The 21,964-nt window shown below is 47.6% G+C and overlaps 1 protein-coding gene across 1 annotated transcript in view; it reads right to left on the reverse strand.

The window, feature by feature from the left end:
* Window positions 1–21,964, reverse strand: part of LOC139665621 (uncharacterized) — a 57,402-nt gene that overhangs the window by 15,636 nt on the left and 19,802 nt on the right. The window contains exons 71-145 of the mRNA XM_071544702.1: window positions 21,686–21,897; window positions 21,478–21,581; window positions 21,265–21,383; window positions 21,007–21,174; window positions 20,569–20,768; window positions 20,359–20,471; window positions 20,111–20,217; window positions 19,799–19,975; window positions 19,279–19,487; window positions 19,081–19,175; window positions 18,631–18,658; window positions 18,447–18,531; window positions 18,169–18,315; window positions 17,873–18,084; window positions 17,665–17,768; window positions 17,452–17,570; window positions 17,194–17,361; window positions 16,756–16,955; window positions 16,546–16,658; window positions 16,298–16,404; window positions 15,986–16,162; window positions 15,466–15,674; window positions 15,268–15,362; window positions 14,818–14,845; window positions 14,634–14,718; window positions 14,356–14,502; window positions 14,060–14,271; window positions 13,852–13,955; window positions 13,639–13,757; window positions 13,381–13,548; window positions 12,943–13,142; window positions 12,733–12,845; window positions 12,485–12,591; window positions 12,173–12,349; window positions 11,653–11,861; window positions 11,455–11,549; window positions 11,005–11,032; window positions 10,821–10,905; window positions 10,543–10,689; window positions 10,247–10,458; window positions 10,050–10,153; window positions 9,837–9,955; window positions 9,579–9,746; window positions 9,141–9,340; window positions 8,931–9,043; window positions 8,683–8,789; window positions 8,371–8,547; window positions 7,851–8,059; window positions 7,653–7,747; window positions 7,203–7,230; window positions 7,019–7,103; window positions 6,741–6,887; window positions 6,445–6,656; window positions 6,248–6,351; window positions 6,035–6,153; window positions 5,777–5,944; window positions 5,339–5,538; window positions 5,129–5,241; window positions 4,881–4,987; window positions 4,569–4,745; window positions 4,049–4,257; window positions 3,851–3,945; window positions 3,401–3,428; window positions 3,217–3,301; window positions 2,939–3,085; window positions 2,643–2,854; window positions 2,446–2,549; window positions 2,233–2,351; window positions 1,975–2,142; window positions 1,537–1,736; window positions 1,327–1,439; window positions 1,079–1,185; window positions 767–943; window positions 247–455; window positions 49–143 (exon numbers count right to left, since the gene is read on the reverse strand). Coding sequence (XP_071400803.1) covers window positions 49–143; window positions 247–455; window positions 767–943; window positions 1,079–1,185; window positions 1,327–1,439; window positions 1,537–1,736; window positions 1,975–2,142; window positions 2,233–2,351; window positions 2,446–2,549; window positions 2,643–2,854; window positions 2,939–3,085; window positions 3,217–3,301; window positions 3,401–3,428; window positions 3,851–3,945; window positions 4,049–4,257; window positions 4,569–4,745; window positions 4,881–4,987; window positions 5,129–5,241; window positions 5,339–5,538; window positions 5,777–5,944; window positions 6,035–6,153; window positions 6,248–6,351; window positions 6,445–6,656; window positions 6,741–6,887; window positions 7,019–7,103; window positions 7,203–7,230; window positions 7,653–7,747; window positions 7,851–8,059; window positions 8,371–8,547; window positions 8,683–8,789; window positions 8,931–9,043; window positions 9,141–9,340; window positions 9,579–9,746; window positions 9,837–9,955; window positions 10,050–10,153; window positions 10,247–10,458; window positions 10,543–10,689; window positions 10,821–10,905; window positions 11,005–11,032; window positions 11,455–11,549; window positions 11,653–11,861; window positions 12,173–12,349; window positions 12,485–12,591; window positions 12,733–12,845; window positions 12,943–13,142; window positions 13,381–13,548; window positions 13,639–13,757; window positions 13,852–13,955; window positions 14,060–14,271; window positions 14,356–14,502; window positions 14,634–14,718; window positions 14,818–14,845; window positions 15,268–15,362; window positions 15,466–15,674; window positions 15,986–16,162; window positions 16,298–16,404; window positions 16,546–16,658; window positions 16,756–16,955; window positions 17,194–17,361; window positions 17,452–17,570; window positions 17,665–17,768; window positions 17,873–18,084; window positions 18,169–18,315; window positions 18,447–18,531; window positions 18,631–18,658; window positions 19,081–19,175; window positions 19,279–19,487; window positions 19,799–19,975; window positions 20,111–20,217; window positions 20,359–20,471; window positions 20,569–20,768; window positions 21,007–21,174; window positions 21,265–21,383; window positions 21,478–21,581; window positions 21,686–21,897 — 10,324 coding nt within the window. The remainder of the gene's footprint in view (window positions 1–48; window positions 144–246; window positions 456–766; window positions 944–1,078; window positions 1,186–1,326; window positions 1,440–1,536; window positions 1,737–1,974; window positions 2,143–2,232; window positions 2,352–2,445; window positions 2,550–2,642; window positions 2,855–2,938; window positions 3,086–3,216; window positions 3,302–3,400; window positions 3,429–3,850; window positions 3,946–4,048; window positions 4,258–4,568; window positions 4,746–4,880; window positions 4,988–5,128; window positions 5,242–5,338; window positions 5,539–5,776; window positions 5,945–6,034; window positions 6,154–6,247; window positions 6,352–6,444; window positions 6,657–6,740; window positions 6,888–7,018; window positions 7,104–7,202; window positions 7,231–7,652; window positions 7,748–7,850; window positions 8,060–8,370; window positions 8,548–8,682; window positions 8,790–8,930; window positions 9,044–9,140; window positions 9,341–9,578; window positions 9,747–9,836; window positions 9,956–10,049; window positions 10,154–10,246; window positions 10,459–10,542; window positions 10,690–10,820; window positions 10,906–11,004; window positions 11,033–11,454; window positions 11,550–11,652; window positions 11,862–12,172; window positions 12,350–12,484; window positions 12,592–12,732; window positions 12,846–12,942; window positions 13,143–13,380; window positions 13,549–13,638; window positions 13,758–13,851; window positions 13,956–14,059; window positions 14,272–14,355; window positions 14,503–14,633; window positions 14,719–14,817; window positions 14,846–15,267; window positions 15,363–15,465; window positions 15,675–15,985; window positions 16,163–16,297; window positions 16,405–16,545; window positions 16,659–16,755; window positions 16,956–17,193; window positions 17,362–17,451; window positions 17,571–17,664; window positions 17,769–17,872; window positions 18,085–18,168; window positions 18,316–18,446; window positions 18,532–18,630; window positions 18,659–19,080; window positions 19,176–19,278; window positions 19,488–19,798; window positions 19,976–20,110; window positions 20,218–20,358; window positions 20,472–20,568; window positions 20,769–21,006; window positions 21,175–21,264; window positions 21,384–21,477; window positions 21,582–21,685; window positions 21,898–21,964) is intronic.

Genomic DNA, 21,964 nt, shown 5'->3' on the forward strand with positions numbered 1-21,964 from the left:
TACTGGCTTTCCAGAACAAATGTGTCAAGAGTGCAGTTTGCCACGTACGTCTGAATGTCTCCGTTAGTGACTCGATGCTTGATCTCACACCCTGTGAGAGATGCGGTGGCAGGGATTCCAAACTTTGCTGAAGACCAGTGAATCTGAGGGAAGACAACACATGTTATTGCGGTCTGTCTGGAGTGGCAGTTCTGTTATGCAGCCTCGCCGTGTGCGTCTGTGGACTTCAAAATTATCATCTCTTACACGGCATTGTAGGATCTACAGCTGATGTTACTGGGGATCACAACCAAACTGCCAGGACGGAAGCTGGCCATCACAACAACCAGATTGACCTGGAACCACCGCCGGAAGTCTCTTGGCTCAAAGTCGTCGAATTCAGGAGCAAGAGCTGTCAAGGTCAGGTTCAGGATGGTGTCTCTTACGGCTGGATTTTGGATGATGGTGATGTTTCTCTGTAAACGAAATGATTTGTGGTTTACTTCAGAAGGGCATGCTACCTTTATGGTGATCATGGCAGAAATGAGTTTAAGCTTGGTGGCACATCTTTGTGCTTCGGAGCATCAGCAGTAGGAATCAACACATCCCAGGGATCAAGTCATTCCAGGAGAATATTGGAAATTCATCATTACAGGTCGGCCCAATTTGGGCCCCCTAAGAGGCTTATTCCAAATGTCCTTCAGCCCCGGGGGAAGCTTTACATGGCCTTTATATCAACCCAGTTGATGGGAAAACATGACCAGCAATCCCACAGTTAAGCATTCACCTGCATAGCGAGCCCTGCAAAAGTCTCGAAAAACTGATCGAGCTGCTCTTCATCAGGGGACTCTGTCAAGCTGCTGAACACATCCCTCACAATGGTCTCATTGTCCAAAGCGCTACTGTCTGGATCCAGGATCAGCTCAGCTTTCTGATTTGGTGAGAGGGAGTCCAAAACTGCCACCTGATGACAAGAACAAAGTATGAATCATTTTTTCTCTTTCACAATGGTAAATCTACACCTACGAGCAGACGTGAAAAGGTTACGGACATTGCGCTGTGCTTGAAAGGAAGACTGTGAGCATAACGTATGATTTACCCCAGAGATGTTGAAGAATGTCAGGTCAGAGTAGGTTGCGTGTTCGGAAAACGGCCCCAGGTTGGTTTCGATCCATTCTTCGTCACTGCGGATTCCCTGCCTGCAAGCTAAGACATATAAATGGACATTAGCATGTCTACAAAGTAGCAAGCATTTTAAGCAATTTAAGCTTACTTTGCCATGGTCTGAAGTCAATGGGCAAGCCCAAATAAGCAGCTGTGTGGCACAGTCTACTCTGTCAGCCATACCTGGTGTGTTGATGACGTCGGCAGATCTCCTCAGGAAGTCCAGCAGAACTTCCGCGATCCCTCGTTGCCTGCGCAACGGTGTCGCAGGGGAAGCCTCGGCCAACCCTCTCACACTGCAAATGGTGAATAGACACACTCATGAGCGGTTCCTCAATCACATTTTGTACACCTGAGCCATGCAATGTCGTCCGTCTGTGCGATGCAACTCACACGACATGGTAGTTTGTGCAGTTGATGTTTGAGGTTGCGCTCTTGAGCATCACTGGATTGAAACTTGGGAGGACAGGAATCAGTATTACTCGGAACCAAGCAAACCAGTCTTGTCTTTCAAAGCCCGGGAAATGGGGACTGATGATGGTGAAGGTCCGATTCATTACAAGATCTCTCACAACGGGCTGGATATCAGGGACCTGCAAAAGCACGACATGAGAGGATTTGAACTCGACACAATCGATACCTTTCCAGTAGACCAACTCTTTCCTAGCAGCCTATTAAAAATGCTAATAGGATGAAAAGTAACATTTAACCTGCTTCGAGTCCCCCACAATTGATGGAGAGACATGTACATAGATATCTGAGTACACGGCTGACTATGCTCAGTTCAAAACCCAGGATTTTCCTTTTTCCCAAAGTGGAGGAGTGGCCCACCTCTCCATTTGCTGTCAGTTGCCTCAGGAACTCATCCACATTTTCCAGAGCGTTACCCTGCTCCAGTCGCACAAACACAACTTCGATCAGGTCTGTGTCATTCAAGGCCCCTGAGCTCAGTGTCAGCTGTGCCACCTGGGTAGGGGTAAGCAGTGACAACGCATCTGCCTACAAAAGGAAACAAAGACAGTAAGCACAAAACCGTAGGTGGACCTTTCAATGAGGGCCACTAATACTACAATCACACCAGCCACTTACACTGGAGAAGTTTGGATTGAGGGTTTGCAAATCCTGCAGGGTTGCAAAACCAGAGAAGTTGCCAAAGTTTGTCTGTAGCCACTCCCTGCTACCACTGATGTTTGAGACACAGCCAGGATCTGAAATGAAGACACAAGCAAAGACGTTGGCAGGATATCACCGCCACATGGTATCAAGAGTTTACGGAGTTGAGCCCCGAGTCTCTGGTTTTACCTGATGAGTCATTCCTTGCGAGGAATGGATAGATGAAGTGAGTGAAGACTGCTCGCTGTGTTTCTCTGTCCATGGATGCCATTTGGCTGCTGAGAGCCTGGATGCTGAAATGTGAAAGATGACCCTTGAGATCTAATCTATTTGACAACTGCAGGCTCCTCTGCCATCTTTTTTCCACAGTGGCGCAAGGTACTTACACAATTCGGTAGGTCTGGCAGCTGAAGTTCCTGGAGCTGAGACAGACCAGGAAGTTGCGGGATGGAGCAGCCAAGAATGGACAAAGTTTCCCCTGGAACCACTTGCTGACAAAGCTCTGATTCTGCAGTTGTGCCTGGCTGAAGTTGGCGATTTTCACCTCTCCGAGTGCCTCAAGGGCATGTGACAGGGATGGGCCACTCTTGTTGGGGGCCTGGAATGGCAGAGACCATTTTGGTATGACATAAAATTCACACAGGAAGACAACAGCTCTCTGAGATTATGGGATTGGGTTTACCATGGTGGAATGTTCCAGAAGAGCCCGGTCTAGCAAAGAAGCTGCTCTTTGGAAGAAAAGCTTCCAGACCTCTACAGGATATGTCCTTTGGCTCCCCAGAGAGCATTTCATCACTGTGACCACATTGCTGGGTGTGAGACGGGCAGCCTTGGAAAAACAAAATGATACGGGGGGAAAAAAGTGAGGTTTCTGTGTGTCTAAGGCAAATCAACTCAAGATACCGGAGTAGGAGCCAAATGGTTCACGGACACTCTCAACGTAGACGAAACAAAGCTTACCGAGGAACAGGCGTGCTCAGTGATGGTAAAATTGCACAGGGCTCCAGAGGCATTGCCGGAAGACAGGAACTGTTCAAGTCGTGAGCTGAAGGAAACATTAACAAGAAAGCTGTTGTTGTCTCTGTTGGATGGCTCAAAGCGCCTTTGCCTATCCCAACTCTGAACAAAAAAGTGATGCGCCTACCTGTCGACTCCACCACAGACACGGTACTCTGCCAAAAGACAAAAAGAAATGAATGTTTCAGACGTTGTAGCTTAAGTTTGAGAATTGTTGGACCAATTTCAGACGTCTCCATTTTCTTTTGACTTACCATCAACCGCTGTTTCTTTGCACTGGAGAAAGGCAAAACACAACTGTAAGTCTCGTGACAAATTAGACAAGGTTACGCAAACCTATCGCAGCCCCCTTAACAACTTTGCCATGCCTAACTTGTGTCTCCTGCATTGTGATTGATAAGTGCGCCATCCAACAAAAAACACCCATAACAGTCAACTTACCAAGAAAGATCCTGGCCTTGGGCAGCCTGTTTGAGAGAAAATTAAATTGAAACCATGGCGTTAATAGAGCTATTTTTAGAGTAGTGGATACTGGCTTTCCAGAACAAATGTGTCAAGAGTGCAGTTTGCCACGTACGTCTGAATGTCTCCGTTAGTGACTCGATGCTTGATCTCACACCCTGTGAGAGATGCGGTGGCAGGGATTCCAAACTTTGCTGAAGACCAGTGAATCTGAGGGAAGACAACACATGTTATTGCGGTCTGTCTGGAGTGGCAGTTCTGTTATGCAGCCTCGCCGTGTGCGTCTGTGGACTTCAAAATTATCATCTCTTACATGGCATTGTAGGATCTACAGCTGATGTTACTGGGGATCACAACCAAACTGCCAGGACGGAAGCTGGCCATCACAACAACCAGATTGACCTGGAACCACCGCCGGAAGTCTCTTGGCTCAAAGTCGTCGAATTCAGGAGCAAGAGCTGTCAAGGTCAGGTTCAGGATGGTGTCTCTTACGGCTGGATTTTGGATGATGGTGATGTTTCTCTGTAAACGAAATGATTTGTGGTTTACTTCAGAAGGGCATGCTACCTTTATGGTGATCATGGCAGAAATGAGTTTAAGCTTGGTGGCACATCTTTGTGCTTCGGAGCATCAGCAGTAGGAATCAACACATCCCAGGGATCAAGTCATTCCAGGAGAATATTGGAAATTCATCATTACAGGTCGGCCCAATTTGGGCCCCCTAAGAGGCTTATTCCAAATGTCCTTCAGCCCCGGGGGAAGCTTTACATGGCCTTTATATCAACCCAGTTGATGGGAAAACATGACCAGCAATCCCACAGTTAAGCATTCACCTGCATAGCGAGCCCTGCAAAAGTCTCGAAAAACTGATCGAGCTGCTCTTCATCAGGGGACTCTGTCAAGCTGCTGAACACATCCCTCACAATGGTCTCATTGTCCAAAGCGCTACTGTCTGGATCCAGGATCAGCTCAGCTTTCTGATTTGGTGAGAGGGAGTCCAAAACTGCCACCTGATGACAAGAACAAAGTATGAATCATTTTTTCTCTTTCACAATGGTAAATCTACACCTACGAGCAGACGTGAAAAGGTTACGGACATTGCGCTGTGCTTGAAAGGAAGACTGTGAGCATAACGTATGATTTACCCCAGAGATGTTGAAGAATGTCAGGTCAGAGTAGGTTGCGTGTTCGGAAAACGGCCCCAGGTTGGTTTCGATCCATTCTTCGTCACTGCGGATTCCCTGCCTGCAAGCTAAGACATATAAATGGACATTAGCATGTCTACAAAGTAGCAAGCATTTTAAGCAATTTAAGCTTACTTTGCCATGGTCTGAAGTCAATGGGCAAGCCCAAATAAGCAGCTGTGTGGCACAGTCTACTCTGTCAGCCATACCTGGTGTGTTGATGACGTCGGCAGATCTCCTCAGGAAGTCCAGCAGAACTTCCGCGATCCCTCGTTGCCTGCGCAACGGTGTCGCAGGGGAAGCCTCGGCCAACCCTCTCACACTGCAAATGGTGAATAGACACACTCATGAGCGGTTCCTCAATCACATTTTGTACACCTGAGCCATGCAATGTCGTCCGTCTGTGCGATGCAACTCACACGACATGGTAGTTTGTGCAGTTGATGTTTGAGGTTGCGCTCTTGAGCATCACTGGATTGAAACTTGGGAGGACAGGAATCAGTATTACTCGGAACCAAGCAAACCAGTCTTGTCTTTCAAAGCCCGGGAAATGGGGACTGATGATGGTGAAGGTCCGATTCATTACAAGATCTCTCACAACGGGCTGGATATCAGGGACCTGCAAAAGCACGACATGAGAGGATTTGAACTCGACACAATCGATACCTTTCCAGTAGACCAACTCTTTCCTAGCAGCCTATTAAAAATGCTAATAGGATGAAAAGTAACATTTAACCTGCTTCGAGTCCCCCACAATTGATGGAGAGACATGTACATAGATATCTGAGTACACGGCTGACTATGCTCAGTTCAAAACCCAGGATTTTCCTTTTTCCCAAAGTGGAGGAGTGGCCCACCTCTCCATTTGCTGTCAGTTGCCTCAGGAACTCATCCACATTTTCCAGAGCGTTACCCTGCTCCAGTCGCACAAACACAACTTCGATCAGGTCTGTGTCATTCAAGGCCCCTGAGCTCAGTGTCAGCTGTGCCACCTGGGTAGGGGTAAGCAGTGACAACGCATCTGCCTACAAAAGGAAACAAAGACAGTAAGCACAAAACCGTAGGTGGACCTTTCAATGAGGGCCACTAATACTACAATCACACCAGCCACTTACACTGGAGAAGTTTGGATTGAGGGTTTGCAAATCCTGCAGGGTTGCAAAACCAGAGAAGTTGCCAAAGTTTGTCTGTAGCCACTCCCTGCTACCACTGATGTTTGAGACACAGCCAGGATCTGAAATGAAGACACAAGCAAAGACGTTGGCAGGATATCACCGCCACATGGTATCAAGAGTTTACGGAGTTGAGCCCAGAGTCTCTGGTTTTACCTGATGAGTCATTCCTTGCGAGGAATGGATAGATGAAGTGAGTGAAGACTGCTCGCTGTGTTTCTCTGTCCATGGATGCCATTTGGCTGCTGAGAGCCTGGATGCTGAAATGTGAAAGATGACCCTTGAGATCTAATCTATTTGACAACTGCAGGCTCCTCTGCCATCTTTTTTCCACAGTGGCGCAAGGTACTTACACAATTCGGTAGGTCTGGCAGCTGAAGTTCCTGGAGCTGAGACAGACCAGGAAGTTGCGGGATGGAGCAGCCAAGAATGGACGAAGTTTCCCCTGGAACCACTTGCTGACAAAGCTCTGATTCTGCAGTTGTGCCTGGCTGAAGTTGGCGATTTTCACCTCTCCGAGTGCCTCAAGGGCATGTGACAGGGATGGGCCACTCTTGTTGGGGGCCTGGAATGGCAGAGACCATTTTGGTATGACATAAAATTCACACAGGAAGACAACAGCTCTCTGAGATTATGGGATTGGGTTTACCATGGTGGAATGTTCCAGAAGAGCCCGGTCTAGCAAAGAAGCTGCTCTTTGGAAGAAAAGCTTCCAGACCTCTACCGGATATGTCCTTTGGCTCCCCAGAGAGCATTTCATCACTGTGACCACATTGCTGGGTGTGAGACGGGCAGCCTTGGAAAAACAAAATGATACGGGGGGAAAAAAGTGAGGTTTCTGTGTGTCTAAGGCAAATCAACTCAAGATACCGGAGTAGGAGCCAAATGGTTCACGGACACTCTCAACGTAGACGAAACAAAGCTTACCGAGGAACAGGCGTGCTCAGTGATGGTAAAATTGCACAGGGCTCCAGAGGCATTGCCGGAAGACAGGAACTGTTCAAGTCGTGAGCTGAAGGAAACATTAACAAGAAAGCTGTTGTTGTCTCTGTTGGATGGCTCAAAGCGCCTTTGCCTATCCCAACTCTGAACAAAAAAGTGATGCGCCTACCTGTCGACTCCACCACAGACACGGTACTCTGCCAAAAGACAAAAAGAAATGAATGTTTCAGACGTTGTAGCTTAAGTTTGAGAATTGTTGGACCAATTTCAGACGTCTCCATTTTCTTTTGACTTACCATCAACCGCTGTTTCTTTGCACTGGAGAAAGGCAAAACACAACTGTAAGTCTCGTGACAAATTAGACAAGGTTACGCAAACCTATCGCAGCCCCCTTAACAACTTTGCCATGCCTAACTTGTGTCTCCTGCATTGTGATTGATAAGTGCGCCATCCAACAAAAAACACCCATAACAGTCAACTTACCAAGAAAGATCCTGGCCTTGGGCAGCCTGTTTGAGAGAAAATTAAATTGAAACCATGGCGTTAATAGAGCTATTTTTAGAGTAGTGGATACTGGCTTTCCAGAACAAATGTGTCAAGAGTGCAGTTTGCCACGTACGTCTGAATGTCTCCGTTAGTGACTCGATGCTTGATCTCACACCCTGTGAGAGATGCGGTGGCAGGGATTCCAAACTTTGCTGAAGACCAGTGAATCTGAGGGAAGACAACACATGTTATTGCGGTCTGTCTGGAGTGGCAGTTCTGTTATGCAGCCTCGCCGTGTGCGTCTGTGGACTTCAAAATTATCATCTCTTACATGGCATTGTAGGATCTACAGCTGATGTTACTGGGGATCACAACCAAACTGCCAGGACGGAAGCTGGCCATCACAACAACCAGATTGACCTGGAACCACCGCCGGAAGTCTCTTGGCTCAAAGTCGTCGAATTCAGGAGCAAGAGCTGTCAAGGTCAGGTTCAGGATGGTGTCTCTTACGGCTGGATTTTGGATGATGGTGATGTTTCTCTGTAAACGAAATGATTTGTGGTTTACTTCAGAAGGGCATGCTACCTTTATGGTGATCATGGCAGAAATGAGTTTAAGCTTGGTGGCACATCTTTGTGCTTCGGAGCATCAGCAGTAGGAATCAACACATCCCAGGGATCAAGTCATTCCAGGAGAATATTGGAAATTCATCATTACAGGTCGGCCCAATTTGGGCCCCCTAAGAGGCTTATTCCAAATGTCCTTCAGCCCCGGGGGAAGCTTTACATGGCCTTTATATCAACCCAGTTGATGGGAAAACATGACCAGCAATCCCACAGTTAAGCATTCACCTGCATAGCGAGCCCTGCAAAAGTCTCGAAAAACTGATCGAGCTGCTCTTCATCAGGGGACTCTGTCAAGCTGCTGAACACATCCCTCACAATGGTCTCATTGTCCAAAGCGCTACTGTCTGGATCCAGGATCAGCTCAGCTTTCTGATTTGGTGAGAGGGAGTCCAAAACTGCCACCTGATGACAAGAACAAAGTATGAATCATTTTTTCTCTTTCACAATGGTAAATCTACACCTACGAGCAGACGTGAAAAGGTTACGGACATTGCGCTGTGCTTGAAAGGAAGACTGTGAGCATAACGTATGATTTACCCCAGAGATGTTGAAGAATGTCAGGTCAGAGTAGGTTGCGTGTTCGGAAAACGGCCCCAGGTTGGTTTCGATCCATTCTTCGTCACTGCGGATTCCCTGCCTGCAAGCTAAGACATATAAATGGACATTAGCATGTCTACAAAGTAGCAAGCATTTTAAGCAATTTAAGCTTACTTTGCCATGGTCTGAAGTCAATGGGCAAGCCCAAATAAGCAGCTGTGTGGCACAGTCTACTCTGTCAGCCATACCTGGTGTGTTGATGACGTCGGCAGATCTCCTCAGGAAGTCCAGCAGAACTTCCGCGATCCCTCGTTGCCTGCGCAACGGTGTCGCAGGGGAAGCCTCGGCCAACCCTCTCACACTGCAAATGGTGAATAGACACACTCATGAGCGGTTCCTCAATCACATTTTGTACACCTGAGCCATGCAATGTCGTCCGTCTGTGCGATGCAACTCACACGACATGGTAGTTTGTGCAGTTGATGTTTGAGGTTGCGCTCTTGAGCATCACTGGATTGAAACTTGGGAGGACAGGAATCAGTATTACTCGGAACCAAGCAAACCAGTCTTGTCTTTCAAAGCCCGGGAAATGGGGACTGATGATGGTGAAGGTCCGATTCATTACAAGATCTCTCACAACGGGCTGGATATCAGGGACCTGCAAAAGCACGACATGAGAGGATTTGAACTCGACACAATCGATACCTTTCCAGTAGACCAACTCTTTCCTAGCAGCCTATTAAAAATGCTAATAGGATGAAAAGTAACATTTAACCTGCTTCGAGTCCCCCACAATTGATGGAGAGACATGTACATAGATATCTGAGTACACGGCTGACTATGCTCAGTTCAAAACCCAGGATTTTCCTTTTTCCCAAAGTGGAGGAGTGGCCCACCTCTCCATTTGCTGTCAGTTGCCTCAGGAACTCATCCACATTTTCCAGAGCGTTACCCTGCTCCAGTCGCACAAACACAACTTCGATCAGGTCTGTGTCATTCAAGGCCCCTGAGCTCAGTGTCAGCTGTGCCACCTGGGTAGGGGTAAGCAGTGACAACGCATCTGCCTACAAAAGGAAACAAAGACAGTAAGCACAAAACCGTAGGTGGACCTTTCAATGAGGGCCACTAATACTACAATCACACCAGCCACTTACACTGGAGAAGTTTGGATTGAGGGTTTGCAAATCCTGCAGGGTTGCAAAACCAGAGAAGTTGCCAAAGTTTGTCTGTAGCCACTCCCTGCTACCACTGATGTTTGAGACACAGCCAGGATCTGAAATGAAGACACAAGCAAAGACGTTGGCAGGATATCACCGCCACATGGTATCAAGAGTTTACGGAGTTGAGCCCAGAGTCTCTGGTTTTACCTGATGAGTCATTCCTTGCGAGGAATGGATAGATGAAGTGAGTGAAGACTGCTCGCTGTGTTTCTCTGTCCATGGATGCCATTTGGCTGCTGAGAGCCTGGATGCTGAAATGTGAAAGATGACCCTTGAGATCTAATCTATTTGACAACTGCAGGCTCCTCTGCCATCTTTTTTCCACAGTGGCGCAAGGTACTTACACAATTCGGTAGGTCTGGCAGCTGAAGTTCCTGGAGCTGAGACAGACCAGGAAGTTGCGGGATGGAGCAGCCAAGAATGGACGAAGTTTCCCCTGGAACCACTTGCTGACAAAGCTCTGATTCTGCAGTTGTGCCTGGCTGAAGTTGGCGATTTTCACCTCTCCGAGTGCCTCAAGGGCATGTGACAGGGATGGGCCACTCTTGTTGGGGGCCTGGAATGGCAGAGACCATTTTGGTATGACATAAAATTCACACAGGAAGACAACAGCTCTCTGAGATTATGGGATTGGGTTTACCATGGTGGAATGTTCCAGAAGAGCCCGGTCTAGCAAAGAAGCTGCTCTTTGGAAGAAAAGCTTCCAGACCTCTACCGGATATGTCCTTTGGCTCCCCAGAGAGCATTTCATCACTGTGACCACATTGCTGGGTGTGAGACGGGCAGCCTTGGAAAAACAAAATGATACGGGGGGAAAAAAGTGAGGTTTCTGTGTGTCTAAGGCAAATCAACTCAAGATACCGGAGTAGGAGCCAAATGGTTCACGGACACTCTCAACGTAGACGAAACAAAGCTTACCGAGGAACAGGCGTGCTCAGTGATGGTAAAATTGCACAGGGCTCCAGAGGCATTGCCGGAAGACAGGAACTGTTCAAGTCGTGAGCTGAAGGAAACATTAACAAGAAAGCTGTTGTTGTCTCTGTTGGATGGCTCAAAGCGCCTTTGCCTATCCCAACTCTGAACAAAAAAGTGATGCGCCTACCTGTCGACTCCACCACAGACACGGTACTCTGCCAAAAGACAAAAAGAAATGAATGTTTCAGACGTTGTAGCTTAAGTTTGAGAATTGTTGGACCAATTTCAGACGTCTCCATTTTCTTTTGACTTACCATCAACCGCTGTTTCTTTGCACTGGAGAAAGGCAAAACACAACTGTAAGTCTCGTGACAAATTAGACAAGGTTACGCAAACCTATCGCAGCCCCCTTAACAACTTTGCCATGCCTAACTTGTGTCTCCTGCATTGTGATTGATAAGTGCGCCATCCAACAAAAAACACCCATAACAGTCAACTTACCAAGAAAGATCCTGGCCTTGGGCAGCCTGTTTGAGAGAAAATTAAATTGAAACCATGGCGTTAATAGAGCTATTTTTAGAGTAGTGGATACTGGCTTTCCAGAACAAATGTGTCAAGAGTGCAGTTTGCCACGTACGTCTGAATGTCTCCGTTAGTGACTCGATGCTTGATCTCACACCCTGTGAGAGATGCGGTGGCAGGGATTCCAAACTTTGCTGAAGACCAGTGAATCTGAGGGAAGACAACACATGTTATTGCGGTCTGTCTGGAGTGGCAGTTCTGTTATGCAGCCTCGCCGTGTGCGTCTGTGGACTTCAAAATTATCATCTCTTACATGGCATTGTAGGATCTACAGCTGATGTTACTGGGGATCACAACCAAACTGCCAGGACGGAAGCTGGCCATCACAACAACCAGATTGACCTGGAACCACCGCCGGAAGTCTCTTGGCTCAAAGTCGTCGAATTCAGGAGCAAGAGCTGTCAAGGTCAGGTTCAGGATGGTGTCTCTTACGGCTGGATTTTGGATGATGGTGATGTTTCTCTGTAAACGAAATGATTTGTGGTTTACTTCAGAAGGGCATGCTACCTTTATGGTGATCATGGCAGAAATGAGTTTAAGCTTGGTGGCACATCTTTGTGCTTCGGAGCATCAGCAGTAGGAATCAACACATCCCAGGGATCAAGTCATTCCAGGAGAATATTGGAAATTCATCATTACAGGTCGGCCCAATTTGGGCCCCCTAAGAGGCTTATTCCAAATGTCCTTCAGCCCCGGGGGAAGCTTTACATGGCCTTTATATCAACCCAGTTGATGGGAAAACATGACCAGCAATCCCACAGTTAAGCATTCACCTGCATAGCGAGCCCTGCAAAAGTCTCGAAAAACTGATCGAGCTGCTCTTCATCAGGGGACTCTGTCAAGCTGCTGAACACATCCCTCACAATGGTCTCATTGTCCAAAGCGCTACTGTCTGGATCCAGGATCAGCTCAGCTTTCTGATTTGGTGAGAGGGAGTCCAAAACTGCCACCTGATGACAAGAACAAAGTATGAATCATTTTTTCTCTTTCACAATGGTAAATCTACACCTACGAGCAGACGTGAAAAGGTTACGGACATTGCGCTGTGCTTGAAAGGAAGACTGTGAGCATAACGTATGATTTACCCCAGAGATGTTGAAGAATGTCAGGTCAGAGTAGGTTGCGTGTTCGGAAAACGGCCCCAGGTTGGTTTCGATCCATTCTTCGTCACTGCGGATTCCCTGCCTGCAAGCTAAGACATATAAATGGACATTAGCATGTCTACAAAGTAGCAAGCATTTTAAGCAATTTAAGCATACTTTGCCATGGTCTGAAGTCAATGGGCAAGCCCAAATAAGCAGCTGTGTGGCACAGTCTACTCTGTCAGCCATACCTGGTGTGTTGATGACGTCGGCAGATCTCCTCAGGAAGTCCAGCAGAACTTCCGCGATCCCTCGTTGCCTGCGCAACGGTGTCGCAGGGGAAGCCTCGGCCAACCCTCTCACACTGCAAATGGTGAATAGACACACTCATGAGCGGTTCCTCAATCACATTTTGTACACCTGAGCCATGCAATGTCGTCCGTCTGTGCGATGCAACTCACACGACATGGTAGTTTGTGCAGTTGATGTTTGAGGTTGCGCTCTTGAGCATCACTGGATTGAAACTTGGGAGGACAGGAATCAGTATTACTCGGAACCAAGCAAACCAGTCTTGTCTTTCAAAGCCCGGGAAATGGGGACTGATGATGGTGAAGGTCCGATTCATTACAAGATCTCTCACAACGGGCTGGATATCAGGGACCTGCAAAAGCACGACATGAGAGGATTTGAACTCGACACAATCGATACCTTTCCAGTAGACCAACTCTTTCCTAGCAGCCTATTAAAAATGCTAATAGGATGAAAAGTAACATTTAACCTGCTTCGAGTCCCCCACAATTGATGGAGAGACATGTACATAGATATCTGAGTACACGGCTGACTATGCTCAGTTCAAAACCCAGGATTTTCCTTTTTCCCAAAGTGGAGGAGTGGCCCACCTCTCCATTTGCTGTCAGTTGCCTCAGGAACTCATCCACATTTTCCAGAGCGTTACCCTGCTCCAGTCGCACAAACACAACTTCGATCAGGTCTGTGTCATTCAAGGCCCCTGAGCTCAGTGTCAGCTGTGCCACCTGGGTAGGGGTAAGCAGTGACAACGCATCTGCCTACAAAAGGAAACAAAGACAGTAAGCACAAAACCGTAGGTGGACCTTTCAATGAGGGCCACTAATACTACAATCACACCAGCCACTTACACTGGAGAAGTTTGGATTGAGGGTTTGCAAATCCTGCAGGGTTGCAAAACCAGAGAAGTTGCCAAAGTTTGTCTGTAGCCACTCCCTGCTACCACTGATGTTTGAGACACAGCCAGGATCTGAAATGAAGACACAAGCAAAGACGTTGGCAGGATATCACCGCCACATGGTATCAAGAGTTTACGGAGTTGAGCCCCGAGTCTCTGGTTTTACCTGATGAGTCATTCCTTGCGAGGAATGGATAGATGAAGTGAGTGAAGACTGCTCGCTGTGTTTCTCTGTCCATGGATGCCATTTGGCTGCTGAGAGCCTGGATGCTGAAATGTGAAAGATGACCCTTGAGATCTAATCTATTTGACAACTGCAGGCACCTCTGCCATCTTTTTTCCACAGTGGCGCAAGGTATCACGTCGTTACTTACACAATTCGGTAGGTCTGGCAGCTGAAGTTCCTGGAGCTGAGACAGACCAGGAAGTTGCGGGATGGAGCAGCCAAGAATGGACGAAGTTTCCCCTGGAACCACTTGCTGACAAAGCTCTGATTCTGCAGTTGTGCCTGGCTGAAGTTGGCGATTTTCACCTCTCCGAGTGCCTCAAGGGCATGTGACAGGGATGGGCCACTCTTGTTGGGGGCCTGGAATGGCAGAGACCATTTTGGTATGACATAAAATTCACACAGGAAGACAACAGCTCTCTGAGATTATGGGATTGGGTTTACCATGGTGGAATGTTCCAGAAGAGCCCGGTCTAGCACAGAAGCTGCTCTTTGGAAGAAAAGCTTCCAGACCTCTACCGGATATGTCCTTTGGCTCCCCAGAGAGCATTTCATCACTGTGACCACATTGCTGGGTGTGAGACGGGCAGCCTTGGAAAAACAAAATGATACGGGGGGAAAAAAGTGAGGTTTCTGTGTGTCTAAGGCAAATCAACTCAAGATACCGGAGTAGGAGCCAAATGGTTCACGGACACTCTCAACGTAGACGAAACAAAGCTTACCGAGGAACAGGCGTGCTCAGTGATGGTAAAATTGCACAGGGCTCCAGAGGCATTGCCGGAAGACAGGAACTGTTCAAGTCGTGAGCTGAAGGAAACATTAACAAGAAAGCTGTTGTTGTCTCTGTTGGATGGCTCAAAGCGCCTTTGCCTATCCCAACTCTGAACAAAAAAGTGATGCACCTACCTGTCGACTCCACCACAGACACGGTACTCTGCCAAAAGACAAAAAGAAATGAATGTTTCAGACGTTGTAGCTTAAGTTTGAGAATTGTTGGACCAATTTCAGACGTCTCCATTTTCTTTTGACTTACCATCAACCGCTGTTTCTTTGCACTGGAGAAAGGCAAAACACAACTGTAAGTCTCGTGACAAATTAGACAAGGTTACGCAAACTTATCGCAGCCCCCTTAACAACTTTGCCATGCCTAACTTGTGTCTCCTGCATTGTGATTGATAAGTGCGCCATCCAACAAAAAACACCCATAACAGTCAACTTACCAAGAAAGATCCTGGCCTTGGGCAGCCTGTTTGAGAGAAAATTAAATTGAAACCATGGCGTTAATAGAGCTATTTTTAGAGTAGTGGATACTGGCTTTCCAGAACAAATGTGTCAAGAGTGCAGTTTGCCACGTACGTCTGAATGTCTCCGTTAGTGACTCGATGCTTGATCTCACACCCTGTGAGAGATGCGGTGGCAGGGATTCCAAACTTTGCTGAAGACCAGTGAATCTGAGGGAAGACAACACATGTTATTGCGGTCTGTCTGGAGTGGCAGTTCTGTTATGCAGCCTCGCCGTGTGCGTCTGTGGACTTCAAAATTATCATCTCTTACATGGCATTGTAGGATCTACAGCTGATGTTACTGGGGATCACAACCAAACTGCCAGGACGGAAGCTGGCCATCACAACAACCAGATTGACCTGGAACCACCGCCGGAAGTCTCTTGGCTCAAAGTCGTCGAATTCAGGAGCAAGAGCTGTCAAGGTCAGGTTCAGGATGGTGTCTCTTACGGCTGGATTTTGGATGATGGTGATGTTTCTCTGTAAACGAAATGATTTGTGGTTTACTTCAGAAGGGCATGCTACCTTTATGGTGATCATGGCAGAAATGAGTTTAAGCTTGGTGGCACATCTTTGTGCTTCGGAGCATCAGCAGTAGGAATCAACACATCCCAGGGATCAAGTCATTCCAGGAGAATATTGGAAATTCATCATTACAGGTCGGCCCAATTTGGGCCCCCTAAGAGGCTTATTCCAAATGTCCTTCAGCCCCGGGGGAAGCTTTACATGGCCTTTATATCAACCCAGTTGATGGGAAAACATGACCAGCAATCCCACAGTTAAGCATTCACCTGCATAGCGAGCCCTGCAAAAGTCTCGAAAAACTGATCGAGCTGCTCTTCATCAGGGGACTCTGTCAAGCTGCTGAACACATCCCTCACAATGGTCTCATTGTCCAAAGCGCTACTGTCTGGATCCAGGATCAGCTCAGCTTTCTGATTTGGTGAGAGGGAGTCCAAAACTGCCACCTGATGACAAGAACAAAGTATGAATCATTTTTTCTCTTTCACAATGGTAAATCTACACCTACGAGCAGACGTGAAAAGGTTACGGACATTGCGCTGTGCTTGAAAGGAAGACTGTGAGCATAACGTATGATTTACCCCAGAGATGTTGAAGAATGTCAGGTCAGAGTAGGTTGCGTGTTCGGAAAACGGCCCCAGGTTGGTTTCGATCCATTCTTCGTCACTGCGGATTCCCTGCCTGCAAGCTAAGACATATAAATGGACATTAGCATGTCTACAAAGTAGCAAGCATTTTAAGCAATTTAAGCATACTTTGCCATGGTCTGAAGTCAATGGGCAAGCCCAAATAAGCAGCTGTGTGGCACAGTCTACTCTGTCAGCCATACCTGGTGTGTTGATGACGTCGGCAGATCTCCTCAGGAAGTCCAGCAGAACTTCCGCGATCCCTCGTTGCCTGCGCAACGGTGTCGCAGGGGAAGCCTCGGCCAACCCTCTCACACTGCAAATGGTGAATAGACACACTCATGAGCGGTTCCTCAATCACATTTTGTACACCTGAGCCATGCAATGTCGTCCGTCTGTGCGATGCAACTCACACGACATGGTAGTTTGTGCAGTTGATGTTTGAGGTTGCGCTCTTGAGCATCACTGGATTGAAACTTGGGAGGACAGGAATCAGTATTACTCGGAACCAAGCAAACCAGTCTTGTCTTTCAAAGCCCGGGAAATGGGGACTGATGATGGTGAAGGTCCGATTCATTACAAGATCTCTCACAACGGGCTGGATATCAGGGACCTGCAAAAGCACGACATGAGAGGATTTGAACTCGACACAATCGATACCTTTCCAGTAGACCAACTCTTTCCTAGCAGCCTATTAAAAATGCTAATAGGATGAAAAGTAACATTTAACCTGCTTCGAGTCCCCCACAATTGATGGAGAGACATGTACATAGATATCTGAGTACACGGCTGACTATGCTCAGTTCAAAACCCAGGATTTTCCTTTTTCCCAAAGTGGAGGAGTGGCCCACCTCTCCATTTGCTGTCAGTTGCCTCAGGAACTCATCCACATTTTCCAGAGCGTTACCCTGCTCCAGTCGCACAAACACAACTTCGATCAGGTCTGTGTCATTCAAGGCCCCTGAGCTCAGTGTCAGCTGTGCCACCTGGGTAGGGGTAAGCAGTGACAACGCATCTGCCTACAAAAGGAAACAAAGACAGTAAGCACAAAACCGTAGGTGGACCTTTCAATGAGGGCCACTAATACTACAATCACACCAGCCACTTACACTGGAGAAGTTTGGATTGAGGGTTTGCAAATCCTGCAGGGTTGCAAAACCAGAGAAGTTGCCAAAGTTTGTCTGTAGCCACTCCCTGCTACCACTGATGTTTGAGACACAGCCAGGATCTGAAATGAAGACACAAGCAAAGACGTTGGCAGGATATCACCGCCACATGGTATCAAGAGTTTACGGAGTTGAGCCCCGAGTCTCTGGTTTTACCTGATGAGTCATTCCTTGCGAGGAATGGATAGATGAAGTGAGTGAAGACTGCTCGCTGTGTTTCTCTGTCCATGGATGCCATTTGGCTGCTGAGAGCCTGGATGCTGAAATGTGAAAGATGACCCTTGAGATCTAATCTATTTGACAACTGCAGGCACCTCTGCCATCTTTTTTCCACAGTGGCGCAAGGTATCACGTCGTTACTTACACAATTCGGTAGGTCTGGCAGCTGAAGTTCCTGGAGCTGAGACAGACCAGGAAGTTGCGGGATGGAGCAGCCAAGAATGGACGAAGTTTCCCCTGGAACCACTTGCTGACAAAGCTCTGATTCTGCAGTTGTGCCTGGCTGAAGTTGGCGATTTTCACCTCTCCGAGTGCCTCAAGGGCATGTGACAGGGATGGGCCACTCTTGTTGGGGGCCTGGAATGGCAGAGACCATTTTGGTATGACATAAAATTCACACAGGAAGACAACAGCTCTCTGAGATTATGGGATTGGGTTTACCATGGTGGAATGTTCCAGAAGAGCCCGGTCTAGCACAGAAGCTGCTCTTTGGAAGAAAAGCTTCCAGACCTCTACCGGATATGTCCTTTGGCTCCCCAGAGAGCATTTCATCACTGTGACCACATTGCTGGGTGTGAGACGGGCAGCCTTGGAAAAACAAAATGATACGGGGGGAAAAAAGTGAGGTTTCTGTGTGTCTAAGGCAAATCAACTCAAGATACCGGAGTAGGAGCCAAATGGTTCACGGACACTCTCAACGTAGACGAAACAAAGCTTACCGAGGAACAGGCGTGCTCAGTGATGGTAAAATTGCACAGGGCTCCAGAGGCATTGCCGGAAGACAGGAACTGTTCAAGTCGTGAGCTGAAGGAAACATTAACAAGAAAGCTGTTGTTGTCTCTGTTGGATGGCTCAAAGCGCCTTTGCCTATCCCAACTCTGAACAAAAAAGTGATGCGCCTACCTGTCGACTCCACCACAGACACGGTACTCTGCCAAAAGACAAAAAGAAATGAATGTTTCAGACGTTGTAGCTTAAGTTTGAGAATTGTTGGACCAATTTCAGACGTCTCCATTTTCTTTTGACTTACCATCAACCGCTGTTTCTTTGCACTGGAGAAAGGCAAAACACAACTGTAAGTCTCGTGACAAATTAGACAAGGTTACGCAAACTTATCGCAGCCCCCTTAACAACTTTGCCATGCCTAACTTGTGTCTCCTGCATTGTGATTGATAAGTGCGCCATCCAACAAAAAACACCCATAACAGTCAACTTACCAAGAAAGATCCTGGCCTTGGGCAGCCTGTTTGAGAGAAAATTAAATTGAAACCATGGCGTTAATAGAGCTATTTTTAGAGTAGTGGATACTGGCTTTCCAGAACAAATGTGTCAAGAGTGCAGTTTGCCACGTACGTCTGAATGTCTCCGTTAGTGACTCGATGCTTGATCTCACACCCTGTGAGAGATGCGGTGGCAGGGATTCCAAACTTTGCTGAAGACCAGTGAATCTGAGGGAAGACAACACATGTTATTGCGGTCTGTCTGGAGTGGCAGTTCTGTTATGCAGCCTCGCCGTGTGCGTCTGTGGACTTCAAAATTATCATCTCTTACACGGCATTGTAGGATCTACAGCTGATGTTACTGGGGATCACAACCAAACTGCCAGGACGGAAGCTGGCCATCACAACAACCAGATTGACCTGGAACCACCGCCGGAAGTCTCTTGGCTCAAAGTCGTCGAATTCAGGAGCAAGAGCTGTCAAGGTCAGGTTCAGGATGGTGTCTCTTACGGCTGGATTTTGGATGATGGTGATGTTTCTCTGTAAACGAAATGATTTGTGGTTTACTTCAGAAGGGCATGCTACCTTTATGGTGATCATGGCAGAAATGAGTTTAAGCTTGGTGGCACATCTTTGTGCTTCGGAGCATCAGCAGTAGGAATCAACACATCCCAGGGATCAAGTCATTCCAGGAGAATATTGGAAATTCATCATTACAGGTCGGCCCAATTTGGGCCCCCTAAGAGGCTTATTCCAAATGTCCTTCAGCCCCGGGGGAAGCTTTACATGGCCTTTATATCAACCCAGTTGATGGGAAAACATGACCAGCAATCCCACAGTTAAGCATTCACCTGCATAGCGAGCCCTGCAAAAGTCTCGAAAAACTGATCGAGCTGCTCTTCATCAGGGGACTCTGTCAAGCTGCTGAACACATCCCTCACAATGGTCTCATTGTCCAAAGCGCTACTGTCTGGATCCAGGATCAGCTCAGCTTTCTGATTTGGTGAGAGGGAGTCCAAAACTGCCACCTGATGACAAGAACAAAGTATGAATCATTTTTTCTCTTTCACAATGGTAAATCTACACCTACGAGCAGACGTGAAAAGGTTACGGACATTGCGCTGTGCTTGAAAGGAAGACTGTGAGCATAACGTATGATTTACCCCAGAGATGTTGAAGAATGTCAGGTCAGAGTAGGTTGCGTGTTCGGAAAACGGCCCCAGGTTGGTTTCGATCCATTCTTCGTCACTGCGGATTCCCTGCCTGCAAGCTAAGACATATAAATGGACATTAGCATGTCTACAAAGTAGCAAGCATTTTAAGCAATTTAAGCATACTTTGCCATGGTCTGAAGTCAATGGGCAAGCCCAAATAAGCAGCTGTGTGGCACAGTCTACTCTGTCAGCCATACCTGGTGTGTTGATGACGTCGGCAGATCTCCTCAGGAAGTCCAGCAGAACTTCCGCGATCCCTCGTTGCCTGCGCGACGGTGTCGCAGGGGAAGCCTCGGCCAACCCTCTCACACTGCAAATGGTGAATAGACACACTCATGAGCGGTTCCTCAATCACATTTTGTACACCTGAGCCATGCAATGTCGTCCGTCTGTGCGATGCAACTCACACGACATGGTAGTTTGTGCAGTTGATGTTTGAGGTTGCGCTCTTGAGCATCACTGGATTGAAACTTGGGAGGACAGGAATCAGTATTACTCGGAACCAAGCAAACCAGTCTTGTCTTTCAAAGCCCGGGAAATGGGGACTGATGATGGTGAAGGTCCGATTCATTACAAGATCTCTCACAACGGGCTGGATATCAGGGACCTGCAAAAGCACGACATGAGAGGATTTGAACTCGACACAATCGATACCTTTCCAGTAGACCAACTCTTTCCTAGCAGCCTATTAAAAATGCTAATAGGATGAAAAGTAACATTTAACCTGCTTCGAGTCCCCCACAATTGATGGAGAGACATGTACATAGATATCTGAGTACACGGCTGACTATGCTCAGTTCAAAACCCAGGATTTTCCTTTTTCCCAAAGTGGAGGAGTGGCCCACCTCTCCATTTGCTGTCAGTTGCCTCAGGAACTCATCCACATTTTCCAGAGCGTTACCCTGCTCCAGTCGCACAAACACAACTTCGATCAGGTCTGTGTCATTCAAGGCCCCTGAGCTCAGTGTCAGCTGTGCCACCTGGGTAGGGGTAAGCAGTGACAACGCATCTGCCTACAAAAGGAAACAAAGACAGTAAGCACAAAACCGTAGGTGGACCTTTCAATGAGGGCCACTAATACTACAATCACACCAGCCACTTACACTGGAGAAGTTTGGATTGAGGGTTTGCAAATCCTGCAGGGTTGCAAAACCAGAGAAGTTGCCAAAGTTTGTCTGTAGCCACTCCCTGCTACCACTGATGTTTGAGACACAGCCAGGATCTGAAATGAAGACACAAGCAAAGACGTTGGCAGGATATCACCGCCACATGGTATCAAGAGTTTACGGAGTTGAGCCCCGAGTCTCTGGTTTTACCTGATGAGTCATTCCTTGCGAGGAATGGATAGATGAAGTGAGTGAAGACTGCTCGCTGTGTTTCTCTGTCCATGGATGCCATTTGGCTGCTGAGAGCCTGGATGCTGAAATGTGAAAGATGACCCTTGAGATCTAATCTATTTGACAACTGCAGGCACCTCTGCCATCTTTTTTCCACAGTGGCGCAAGGTATCACGTCGTTACTTACACAATTCGGTAGGTCTGGCAGCTGAAGTTCCTGGAGCTGAGACAGACCAGGAAGTTGCGGGATGGAGCAGCCAAGAATGGACGAAGTTTCCCCTGGAACCACTTGCTGACAAAGCTCTGATTCTGCAGTTGTGCCTGGCTGAAGTTGGCGATTTTCACCTCTCCGAGTGCCTCAAGGGCATGTGACAGGGATGGGCCACTCTTGTTGGGGGCCTGGAATGGCAGAGACCATTTTGGTATGACATAAAATTCACACAGGAAGACAACAGCTCTCTGAGAT

This window comes from Centroberyx affinis, unplaced genomic scaffold, assembly GCF_046629955.1.
Source record: "Centroberyx affinis isolate AG114_WGS23_722 - 3 ecotype Tasmania unplaced genomic scaffold, CSIRO-AGI_Caff_v1 ptg004638l_1, whole genome shotgun sequence".
Lineage (NCBI taxonomy): Eukaryota > Metazoa > Chordata > Actinopteri > Beryciformes > Berycidae > Centroberyx > Centroberyx affinis.